Source organism: Ylistrum balloti, unplaced genomic scaffold (genome assembly GCF_031769215.1).
Source record: "Ylistrum balloti isolate Yb309-2 unplaced genomic scaffold, AGI_CSIRO_Ybal_v1 Utg371942, whole genome shotgun sequence".
In the NCBI taxonomy this organism is placed as follows: Eukaryota; Metazoa; Mollusca; class Bivalvia; order Pectinida; family Pectinidae; genus Ylistrum; species Ylistrum balloti.
The window spans coordinates 62,853-76,348 of record NW_026782952.1 but is presented as its reverse complement, the minus strand read 5'-3'; the positions used below and the strand labels follow the sequence as shown (position 1 = coordinate 76,348).

General features: G+C 35.6%; 1 protein-coding gene across 1 annotated transcript; it reads right to left on the bottom strand.

Moving 5' to 3' along the window:
• Nucleotides 1–1,422: 1,422 nt before the first annotated feature.
• LOC132563967 (uncharacterized) lies at nt 1,423–2,709 on the bottom strand. Its single transcript, XM_060228722.1, has one exon. It carries the CDS (start codon nt 2,707–2,709, stop codon nt 1,423–1,425), a length of 1,287 nt encoding a protein of 428 aa, XP_060084705.1.
• Between the last annotated feature and the right edge of the window lie 10,787 nt (nt 2,710–13,496).

Here is a 13,496-nt window from a genome sequence, read left to right as displayed (position 1 = left end):
CAAATCAACTTCAATCGTCAATATCATTCTTTCTGCTAAATGACACGGTTAACACTGCAGTAATGCAACACCGCTAGCAGGCTTTAACCGGTTCGGATGTGTGTGTATTAACTACGATGCGAAGTGAAGGTGTTATAAATAAAACACGTCAGTGTTACTTGCCCAACAGTACAACATAATATGAACTTTCTTCGTCCTCGGCAAATTCAATTCCCGACCAATATAGACAAGTGATGGTTCCCGAAAGTGTCATATTCGGTTTTGTTTTTTGTTTTTGTTTTTTATGTTTTGTTTTTTTTGTTTTGTTTTTTTTGTTTTTTTTTGTTGTTTTTTTTTTTTTTGTTTTTGGTTTTTTGTTATACATATAAATTTAGTGATTGGGCTTCTTCTTTTCATTTGCAATATAGATAGATATATAGGATTGGTAGAAAATCCCTAAAATTATGTTATTATAACTTTAAAATAGGAATAGAAAAGAAATAATTATATTCATCTCCTTTAAGAAATGGCAACATACCCTAAGATATTTCTTTAGTATCATTAGACTGTATACGCACTGCGTGTAATTAATGATTAACTTAAAGACATTCCAGTCCTCTAAAGTAGTATATGGCTGTTGTCATTCGAAATATAAGCCACCCAGTTGTCTTTATTGTAATATGTAGCTATAAGAAACAAATTGAACGTTTGTGTTTTGTTGATAAAAATACAGTATAAAATGATTTGCATCATTTCGAATCATGTTATTCTCAAAATCAAACAGAAATCTCATTGAGTTGAAGTGACATACTAACCTTAGGGAGACACAAAGTTTCGTGAAGAACTTTATCTAGAAATGGCAATTCAACAACAGGCAAAAAGCAAATAATCATGTTGATCATTTAACTGACTAAGTGGTAAGTTTCTCATGTTACTTCGTTACAACAAATACAGTTAGTGGGTAGCAACTGTTTTTTCCCGAAGTCTACGCTGTATATCCACAGACAGACTCTTCTACATTATTTGCTTTTCTCCATCTTTCCTACAACAAAACCAACATGGACAGCTTTCAATTTCCTATTGTGGATTTTCTTGTTTTTGATAGTAATATTCATGCATCTCCAATTGATGGTATTTACATATCACAGTTGATTTTATACCGAAGAGCATGTTCCCATTACCGTGCAAGAAGTCATCAACTGACTGACAAACTCGTAACACATGGGTTCAAAAGATGCAAGTTGATGAAAATATGGGGAAGTTTTATGATCGCTGTAGTGCTCTCATTGAGAAATTTTATATTTTTGTCAGTGACATGAAGCTATACGTATTTGATGCTCGTGAGTTTGCTGTTGGTTCCGCTGTTGTATACCTTGTTGATCTGGTAATATTCTCTTTGTACTTTTTTAGTATTTCGTTGATCAATGTACGACAATTCGCAATCTAGTATTTCTGTCTGATAACTGAAAGTACATATTCCCTTCCAGAATGTCTAGTTTCAATTTCATAAATGTTGCGAACGATCAGTTTAGAAATATGATGATCCTTAGGAAGTATAAGTGGATGTTTCGCTTCCTCAGAAATTGGTGCATTAAGCAATCTTCCTCCAACATGGAGAAAACCGTCGTCATCAATAACTGGTTCCAAATTGTAAAGCACGCTTTTCTTGCTAACTTTTCCATGATGCGCTTTCAGAGTCTCCATTTCATTTCCAAAATCTGTCCTTTGAACGTACGCAATAATTGCTTTCTCTGATCTGATCATGTCATCCGAATCAAGTGTTATCGATACGGTACGCTTCCTAACCCAGTCCTTGTACTTAAGTAGCCAGGCGATTGCCCCTTTTAACCGATACCAAGATGAGTGGTAAGCCAATAGCTTGTTGACCAATTCATTTTCAGATTCGGATTCAGCAGTGTATAATTGTACAGTTGCTTTAACTTTCTTGTCATCAGTCAAAGAATCCTGATAATCTGTAGGCGATTTCGGCCAGTCGTCCTCACTATCACGTAAAAATATCGGACCCTGTAACCAACGTTGTCGAGAAACCATCTCCAATACGTGAAATCCCCTAGAAGCATCATCCGCAGTATTCAATTTTGTATCGATATATCTCCAGCAATCCAGAGTAGATCCATCATGTATAATAGCGATACGGTTCGTGACAAAAGTATGGAATATCTTGTCCTTGTTCTTGATATATTGTAATACTATCATGCTTTCTGTCCACAATACATTTCTGGAGATGTCAAGATTCAACTCCTCGTTCAAAATGCTACTAGGTTTCACTGCTATCACTGCGGCTGATAGTTCTAGTCTAGGAATATACATTTGTTTTGTCGGCGCCAATTTAGACTTTCCAGTAACAAATGCGCAATGAATTTCGCCATCCTCATTCAAAGCTCTGATGAACGATACAGCTCTGTAAGCCTCCTGTGACGCATCATAAAAATGATGTAACTCCAGCTTCACATTGCAACCAAAGTTCACTGGCAAAATACATCGATCTACCTTCAGTTCCTGAAGTTTTGGCAGTTCCTGTAACCATTTTAGCCAAGAATGTTTAATCCTTGCCTCCATGTCATCATCCCAGCCTTTATTCATCTTAGATTCTGATTGAAAAATCTTCTTTGCCTGAAGAACAAATGGCGCAACAATACCTAATGGGTCATACACCGAACTCATGATACTCAATAGACTCCTTCGTGTAAACTTTGTGTCTCTTTCCATGATTTTGATACCGAGTGTATCTGTTTTGATATTCCATTTGCTCCAAGAGCTCTCTCCAATGGCAAAGATCCACAATTTATTTCAAGTTCGTTTATCTCCTGAGTTCTTTCTACGACAAGAATACTTTCTATAACAGATCTGTTATTCGAGACCGCTTTTGTAAGACGTAATCCTTCAAGAGAAATAAGTTGCCGCAATTCACTCACCTATGTTATAGCAGTTTCTTCATTCTAACAGATTTCAAACAGTCATCAACGTAAAAGTTCTTCTGTATAATATCTACCGTTTCAGCATCAAACGCAGTATCGTTATCGTCCACGGTGCGTTTTAGGGCAAACTTTTTGCGCACCTGGGGCTCCATACCCCACCGAATGGATGTACGGTCATGCGATATGTGATTGGTTCCTGTGCAATATATCCATCATTCCACCACAGGAATCTCAATACATTACAGTCATTAGGAGTTAGTTGGCAGAACATAGCTTTAATGTCGGCCATTAATGCTATAGGACCTTCACAGAATCTTAACAACACTTTAAGTGACTTGTTTGTCATATCAGGTCCCTCAGAAACATTCTTGTTTAGCGATGTACCCTTGTACTCTGCGGCGCAATAAAAAACTATGCGTAATTTGTCTGGCTTATTCTGATTTACAACTGCATGAGTGGTAAGTATCAAGATTTTCGTGTATCGCTTTCCATACAATCATCCTCGACAATCTCAGCGAATCCCTGACTTACAAGCTTATCAACTTCTGCCTGATATTTACAATGCAGCTGTGGGTCCTTCACAAATTAACTCTGCAAATACTGAAGCCTTTTCAAAGCTAAATCCTTGTATCCGACTTAAACGGAATATCCAACTGATAGTGTCCTTCAGATTGTGTGCACGAATCATTCCAAATATCCAGAACTCTTTTGTCGTCCACAGAGTGTTGTGGCGTACTCCTAGCCAACACATGACCAATATCTATACTCCAGAACCGTTCAAGCTGTGTTTCAATGTTGATATCTACTCCAGAGTTAACGTGTACAAAATGCTAGTTTCCTGCATCATGTAACTCATCACATACTTCTCCCAATGGACCATTAATAGTCCAGCCTAATGCTGTTGTAACTGCGTACGGCTCATAATTCCTTCCTTGACGGATTTTCAAAGGCAGAAGAGCTTGCGGATTATCCTGACCAATCAGCATTGTTACATTTTGGCTGTGCGGCACTATAACGTCTTTCATGTGAGTACATAATTGTACATCCACTGATGATGCAATACTTCCGTTCAAAGTCAGGAATTCTGTTAAAGCATGAACTCTCGGTAGATCAATAAGCTTGTGGTTCTTTCTTTTGCCGACCGTACTCTCGAGCGATGTTTGTTCGACTACAGATTCCTTACCGTCATTCAGCGTTTTCAGATTCAAAGTAGTGTGTTTACCCTTCAAACCAAGTTGTTTATTCAATTCAACTGAGCAGAATGTCTTACTGCTTCCTGGGTCCAACAATGCATTTGTCCGAATAAATTCAGTCTGACCTTTACCACGCACCATTACGGTCACTATAGTCAGTGAAGCTTTCGAAGTCTCAGCATGTGCATTCCACAGGCCCCTGAACTGTGTGTTTCCACTTTGTTTACAAGTTTAGAAGGATCCGATACACCAACACCTTTTTGGAGTGTTAATGTGTTACAGTTCGTATTTTGTCGTAATGCAGAATGTAACAACTTTGAATGTTTCTGCTTACAATTATCAATGCCATACAATATTGGAAATTGTGCATTTTTGAGCTGCGTGGTTTCTGAATATTAAGCTGTTGTAGCACAGCTTATGTTCGTTGACTACTTTGAGTCATTGAGACGGTGTCATCTAAGAAATTTCTTACAGCTACTCATTGAATGTGTTCCGCCGCAAAGAAAACACTTGATGTTTTGCTGTTTTCCTGTGTTACTACTACTTTGCTGTTGCTTGTCAGAATTCTCAGCGGTTTCTACAATAAAGCTAGCAACACCACCTTTGTGGGAATTAGATTTAGCATTTGTTCTTTTTTTTCCTTGTCTCCAATAGCAACAGCTGCAGCTCAAAATACAGGATACAATACTTCCTTGGTAACAGATTCCAAAAATGACACAAACACTGTTATATTGGGATATTTCTCAGTTTTGTTGAAAACCTGCAAAGCGTCCTTGCGCCATCTTGATTGGATGTAAAGCTGTAACCTATTTATGATCCTTACCATACGTGTACGCGAGTCTACTTCCTCAAGCATATCCATTGCCTTCAGGGCTTCCAAACATGCTCTTACATCATCTGCTAAATCACGCAAAGCTTGACCATCATTCGACTTTATGGGTTGCCCATCGGTGAGTCTCTTCACCCATGCCTCAGAGATCATATAATTATTTGTTTTTCTTTTAATAACGCTCTGGCACGCGTTTATCCTTCTGTAGCATTAATTATTACGCACGGTTTAACAACCTGACCACCCTTGACAGTACAGTATTGTAACAATCTGTTTAATTTCACAGCATCACTCACCAAAGACTGTCCAACTGTACTATCAAATGCGTTCATAAACACCCAATAATCCGTGGGATTTCCATCGAAAGTCTTTAGACATGTTTTGGGAAGACTAATTTCGTCTAATAATTGTCTTTGCACTGCGATTTCCTGCTGAATAGGTTTTGAAATATTAGCTGGAGTGGAAGGTAGCCTGACATATTTGGTTACCATGTGTTAATTTGCATGGTGGGTTGTCCGGAATAATAATATGCGCTCTGTTACCTTGTCCAGTCAGTAGCGTAGGGATTAAGTGTAGACCCTTTAATTTCTGAGAAATTTGTCTGATGTGATTAAGATTTTATTACAGGAATCTGAGTATTTGCAGTCGGTTCGTTGATTTTCATTAACAGGGTATAAATGTTTACGCCATGATCAGAAGCACGAGAAACTCTACTGTTGTTTTGTTTTTCATTTACATACTGTGATAATACCTTTTCCTCAACATCTGTAGCCTCAATTTCTGCATTCAATTGCAAAAGTTTTAATTCCTGTTCCATTTCACACTGTCTCTGTTCAATACCGATTTGCTGTTTCAAATATATAGCCTTGTTTTTTTAACATAGCCTTTCTAGCTGCTGCCTTAGCTTATGCACTTGATGTAGACGACGCGGTAGAACTGCGGGAAACATGCGAAACACTGTCTTCAGGATGTACATGAATATCAGTTGGTTGTTTCTGAACATAATTGTCATATCTATTTTAGCAGTATGTACCTCATCTGTGACCCTTTCAAAGTGACCAGTACTGTGCGCGAGCTTAGAATCTTCAATACCATGAGCTAATTTTACAAATTCCTGATGAGCAGCTTCAAACCTATTGTACATCTCGAACATATTATCGGGGCACCGACTAATATTTTCATGCTCAGCATTTTGATTTATTAATTCATGCAGTTCCTTAGTAACGGCACCCGCGAGACCTCCACGAGTATGATAGAGTTTCAATAACTGTTCTCGTTTATAACTCTCGGGCGCATAATTCATTTTACTGGGAAGTGTATCCTGCCTGGGCTCAACGCTAGCGTTTTGTGATTTAAAATCCGCGTCGCGAGAGCTAAGCACTTCATGTCTATTACAATTATACATGTACAGTAGGCTAACAAGTCACAATACAAAGCACGTGGTATACAGTATTCTACATACGTATTGTTTCAACAGCCCGTTCGCTAAGCCCGACGGTACTTGTAAGTTACTTGTAAGTTATTTCCATACATCTCAGCCCTCAGATACAAATATCCTGAGTGGATGTAGAAAACACAGTGTATAACTTGCCCAAAAATGACAAATTACCAACACAGTCATTCTTGCTATTTCGTACTGTCCGCCATCTTCTTCCCAAACTACCCAGAATACCTTGCTCGTTAAACAAAAAATCAGCGGGAGTTACCTCCCTTACTCCGTAAACAGTAATCGCATTACTTGAACATAACTACCCTATTATACATATACAATTATCGACAACAGTAAAGGAACATAAGTGATAATTATTTATCAAATCGATATCATCATATCAGGTGCTTTGCTATATACGTGAACTCTTATTGTAAAGAATACAATATCAAAGCACATTTTACTTACTAGTAAAGGAAAATCAATACAGCAACAGCGAGATGTAGAAGGAATGTTTCATAACTAAACACTACTATTGATTAGCAAAGACGTCCTCAGTTTGTTTCTTAAGGAAGTGTGGAATGATTTGTAAAACGAGTACCAAGGTATTCGCAAACTGTCCGACACCTATAGACTTACTGAAACCGTTGTTAACATGTTGTATATACACATAATAGAAGAGACAAAACAACATGCTTTGTACCATTAATTGTACAGAGCCTTTCAGCGTGAAGATGTGTGTCAATCAGACCGACAGCTTTCTAAGCCTGCAACATTTAGCAAATCATAGACTCAAACCGTCATTTGTGATGTCAGGGTCGAAAAAAGACTAGCCAAAACAACTCCGCGTAAATGGCTACAGTCATGCAAAGTTTCGCTTAAATCAGACGGTTTTGAAGGATTGTTTCAGACAAAGTGCGGTGGAGCAAAATAATGAAACAATTACATATGTATTTATATAGTAATGTTAATGTAAGTAATCATAGATATTATACAACAACTGATCGATGTATAGTTTGACTAAATTCGATTATCGGACCAAACGAGAACATTTTACTTACCGAAACATTTGTTATGAAATTTGAGTATCATCTTTGTGTCTAGACTGACATTTTGTGTAAAATGCTATTTCTACATCATTCAATACATTATATGTGCGTTTGCAAAAGTCAGCATTGAAAGCTTTTATGCAAATCGGCTGCGTTTCCCTTCAATAGCAAGCTGCTACCAGATTATTTATAGGTTATACAGATATGGACTGTGGTGAAAACAAGTAACTGGTTTATGGTTGGGGTTCAAAGCTCATCTGTGACATTTTGTATTTATTTATTCATTTCATTTTGTCTTTTGATTCACTCATTCTATCCGGTAGTGTAATAATCTTACTATTGAACTGGTGAGTACCAAATATATTTAAAATATCGTTTTCCAAATGTGTTCCCACCTCGATCACCGTGTCATGTGTCATCCGATCCCTTGGTCAAATTCATGATGCTATGAAAATATAATTTCTTCCACACAGCTGCATTCTATATGCACTTATTTGTAAATACTTATTAATGGTTAGCTTAATGATAATATCATAAGTAGAATAAACAGGGTAAAAGCGATGGCAATATTGCTATTTGTGATTACAAACAGAATTAAGTATACCAACAATGGTGTATGACTAGAATACAGAACAAGGCCTTGCTAATACACAGGTTGAAAGTGAAGAAAGTCACATGTTGCAGACATACATGGACACATCTTCACAGATATGTCCATTACAACACTGAAATATCAAAAGTCGGAACGACATACACTAGTGTGCTATATGCGTACTACAATTGCAGATCACAATCGTTTGCTCATAAATAATCAAAATCTAAACATGAACTCCCTCATCGGTAGTTGTCTGAATTACTTGTATTTGGAATTTTACGGTGTTTACGTGTAATGTAATGAAGGTTGATAGCAACAACCAATGGTATTCAGGTAGAAATGTTCCATCGTTACAAAACCTTATTCTTAATCAACACGAGGCGTCTGTATAAGGTTAAGTTACATTGTTGTCTGTTTTATTTGCCTAAACGTTTTAGTTTGGAACACATCGATTAAAGGATGAATTCCTGTGATGTTTGACAGGGGTGTAGGTCAAAAAGCCATATATTAAGAATTCCAACATATTATCTGGGACTTTTGTGTTCTAACATACTTAATTATCTATAGTTATACTTATCAATTTAAAACGGCGATTTTTATAACGTTTTGTGAATTTTGTTTGTTGACCTCCATTTTGTTGGCGAAGTTGTCAGCGTCATGCGGTTATAACGTCAACAATTTCAACGATTACTGGTTACTAGGGTATTTATTGTGTAGATTGTACATTGTCATTCTCAGGATTGTGTGGTATACGATACACAGCACGTTCACAGTAACATTGTAATTTTCAGGATTGTCCGGTTCACGATACACAACACACTCACAGTAACATTGTAATTTTCAGGAATGTATGGTATGTGGTATACGATACACAACACGATCAGAGTAACATTGTGGTATTCAGGATTGTGTGGTATACGATACAAAACACGTTCACAGTAACATTGTAATTTTCAGGATTGTGTGGAATACGATACACAACACGTTCAAAGTAACATAGTAATTTTCAGGATTGTGCGGTATACGATACACAACACGTTTACGCTAACATAGTAATTTTCAGGATTGTGCGGTATACGATACACAACACATTCACAGTATTTTCTGAATTTTGCGGTATACGATACACAACACGTTCACACTAACATTGTCATTTTCAGGCTTGTGTTGTATACAATACACAACAAGTTCACACTAACATTATCATTTTCAAAATTGTGCGTTATACGATACACAACACCTTCATCTTCACATTGTAATTTTCAGGATCCTGCGGTATACGATACACAGCACATTCCCAGTATTTTCATAATTGTGCGGTGTACGATACAAAACATGTTCACAGTAACAATGTCATTTTCAGACTGGTGTGGTATACTATACACAACACGTTCACACTAACATTGTAATTTTCAGTATTGTGCGGTATACGATACACAGAACGTTTAAATTAACATAGTAATTTTCAGGATTGTACGGTATACGATACACAACACCTGCACCTCAATATTGTAATTTTCAGGAGTGTGCCGTATACGATACACAACACGTTCATAGTGACGTTTTAATATTCAGGATTGTTCGGTATACGATACACAACACGTTCATACTGACGTTTTAGTATAGTGCGGTGTACCATCTACCACACGTTCATATAACGTTGCAATAACCATGCTTGTGCGGTACATCAGACAAACCCTTTAGGTATGCCTAAAAATACCACCTCTATCTAACGTGAAAGATCACGCCATACACTTCATTGGCATCGAAGCATAAAAAATTCAAATGTTTCAAATAGGTCGAACATAACAATGTTATCGTCGCTTGAAAAACCGCTATCATAGACCTAAAGATAAAGTATCAAAATGCTTATATTATCGCTACAGTGAAAATAACAGTTTTTACTAATTGCTTATTTTTCTATTGGTTGAAATATATTCAATGTAGATACAAGTAAACGTTATGAAATATAGATGCATAGTTTAATATTTGACATATGACTCTATCAGATAAACAGTGTTTAGTATAATATTTAACATATTAATGTGCAGCCAGATGTATTATATATTATAATATCAATTCTACAATGTTTAGTCTAGTTTACAGCATATCATATCCTTATACTTTGTGTAGTCAAAAGTATGATATATCTTGATATCAGTTCTACTAGGTTTAGTCTGGTAATATAACGTAATACATTATTATACATTGTGAAGTCAAAAAAAATAACATGTCATGTCATTAGTTCTACAATGTTAAGTCTAGTATATAACATATTATATCAGATGATTACTGCTGATAACACCGTATTTGTGTGTGTGATAAGTCTATAATTTCCACAAGATAATATCAGACCAGTTGATCCCGTATATATGGTACACCTGCAGCCAGCTGTCGTCTACGAACGTGGACAGCTAAGCAAGGCGACTAGGACTAACGATAGCGAGGCAAGTACAAAAATATGATAAAAAATCTATCAAATGACCATTTTCAATGGTGTGATATGAAAGTGGTCATAGTAAAATCTCTAAATATCGTTACACAACGCGTAGTCAAAATATCAACATTAACAATGAGTAGTCTAATATATCACATACATGGTTTCAGTTGTCCACAGTGTAATGTCAGTGTTACAATGTGTAGGCCAACACTTAAAATTAGCATAATGTCAAATGTATAATGTACAGTTTAATACATAACACATTAAGTGTCCTATTTGTTTTCATATGGACTACGACATATTTTTTCAATATCATTTTCTGTGTGAAATGTTGCTAAAAGTGTTAATTATTATAACCGCGATGGCAGTATCGTAATTTGTGATTACAAACAGAATTAAGCAACCAACAATGCTGTATTACTAGAATATAGAACAAGGACTTGCCAATGTACAAGTTGAAAGTGAAGAAAGTGACATATTACATACATACATGAACACATCATCACAGATATACTACAACACTGAAAAATCAATAGTCGGGACGACAAGCATTATTGAGCGATTTGCGTATCGAAAATTGAAGAGTACAATCGTTTGCTCATAAGTATTTAAAATCTAAACAAGAACTCCGTCTATGGTAGTCGTCTGAGTTACATATATTTGGAATTTTACCGTGATGACTTGTAATAAATATTAATAGCAACAATCGATATTATTCGGATGGAAACGGTTCCATCGTTACCAAAACTTTATGCCTAATCAACACCAGGTGATTGTATAAGATTTAGTTAGATTGTTCTCAGTTCTATTCGTTTCAACGTTTTTACTTTTCCATTGGAAATGGTCGATTAAAGGATGAATTCCTTTGATATTTGACCTGAGGTAGGTCAAAAGTCATATATAAAGAATTCCAACATATTTTCTGGGACTTTTGTGTTCTTACACACTTTGGTATCTATAGTTATACTTACCCATTTAAAACGGCGAATTTTATAACGTTTTGTAAATTTTGTTTGTTGACTACCATTATGATGGCGTATTTGTCACCTTTATTTCGTTTAAAGCGTTAACAATTTCAACGATTGCTGGCTACTAGGGTATTTCTTGGGCAGGTTTCAACTTCATTTGCATGAGTTATCATCACAAATCATTATGTTAAATTTGTAAATTATGACTTGTAGGAACTTGGCTATTTAGGACCAGAAAATCGACTATTTGAGTAAAACGTGCAAAATCAATGTACACACGGTACATAATCATATAACCAATTAATAATCTAGTAGCAGATTGTTATTTAAGAAAAAAACGCAGCCAATACGTTTCTGAAGCCACTTCCGAGTCGCATAGAAGTTATGTAATGCGGACTGTTTCAAACGCACATATGATGTATTGCATGATGTAAATGTAGCATTTTACGAAAACTGGCAGTCTAAACAGAAAGAGGTTATCAAATTTCATAACAAATGTTTCGGTAAGTAAATCTTGAACAATGTTCTCGTTTGGTCAGATAATCTAATTAAGTCAATATATACTCCGATCAGTTGTTGTATAATAGCTATGGTCAATAAAATACGACTGTAATTATTATATAAATACTGATGTAATTGATTGGTTAAATGTTGCAGGCTTCACCTCAAAAAGTTGTCGATCCGATTGAAATGAAACCTGCTGTTAATATTGATCTCCATATAAATATATTGATACGCATCTTCACGCTTAAAGGCACTGTACAATTAATGGTGCAGAAATTGTTGTTTTATCTCTTCTAATATGTGTATATATAACATGTTAACAAAGGCTTCAGTCAGTCTATAGGTATCTGACAATTTGTGAACACAACTGCGAATACCTTGTTACCCGATTCACAAATCATAAACACTTCCTTATGGAACAAACTGAGGACGTATTTCCTTATCAGTAGTAGTAGTTAGTTATGAAACATTCCTTCTACATTTCGCTGTTCCTGTATTTATTTTCCATTACCGGTAAGTAAAATATTTATTTGTATTTTTTAACAATCGTAGTCACGTATATAGAAAAGCACGTGATATGATGATGATGATGATTTGATAAATAATTATCATTTAATTTCGTTTAACGGTAAGTAAAATATGCTTTCTTATTGTATTGTTTTACAAACAGAATACATGTCCATATAAAAGTATTTGATATGTTGATAAAGAATGAATTGGTAAGAGTTAAATGATTATTTATAAAAAATCTATTTACTTGTCATTTTTAAAAAAAGGCGACGGCAAAATAAACATGCCGTTCTGGACGTTTTAAAACTAATATGACTCAGGGCAAGACTAAATTTTCAAACAGTCTATTGGCATACAAATGTGAATAAACTATGCCTGTGCTCATCTCCTTTCTGACGTAAATCTATCGAACAACTCAACAGAGCACGGAGCATTTCCATGACAATTCATTTTAAGCTGTCTTAATGATGTATTGTATTAAACATCAAGAAAATATTAACATGGCAAAATAATAAAACTCAAATTCCATATGACTAGGGCAAAAAAAAAAAGATTTGCATGAGACTCCTGAAAAAAGTACAAAAGGAATAAGATCAGGTGTTCCGGAAGAATATCGTCTATTGTTCATCGACGACACCCGACATGTAAACCTTCAATTCAAATAAGTAATGCCATGTTCTCAAATAGAACAAGGTATACAACAACGGAACCAACAGGCAAACTCACACAAAAAAAATATTGATAAGATCACTATAGCGACCATAAAACTTCCCCATATTTTCATCAACCTACAACAAAAGGCACCAGTGTTACATATTGCAATAAAGATAACTGAGTGCCTTATATTTCGAATGACATCAATCGTATACCACTTAAGAGGACTCAAATGTCTTTAAGTTAATCATTATTACACACAGTGCATATACATTCTAATAATACTAAGACAGTATCGTAGGGTATTTTTCCATTACTTAAACGAGACAGATGTAATTATTTCTTTCCTATTCCTATTCCAAAGCTATAATAGCATAATTCTACGGATTTTATGCCAATCGTCTACA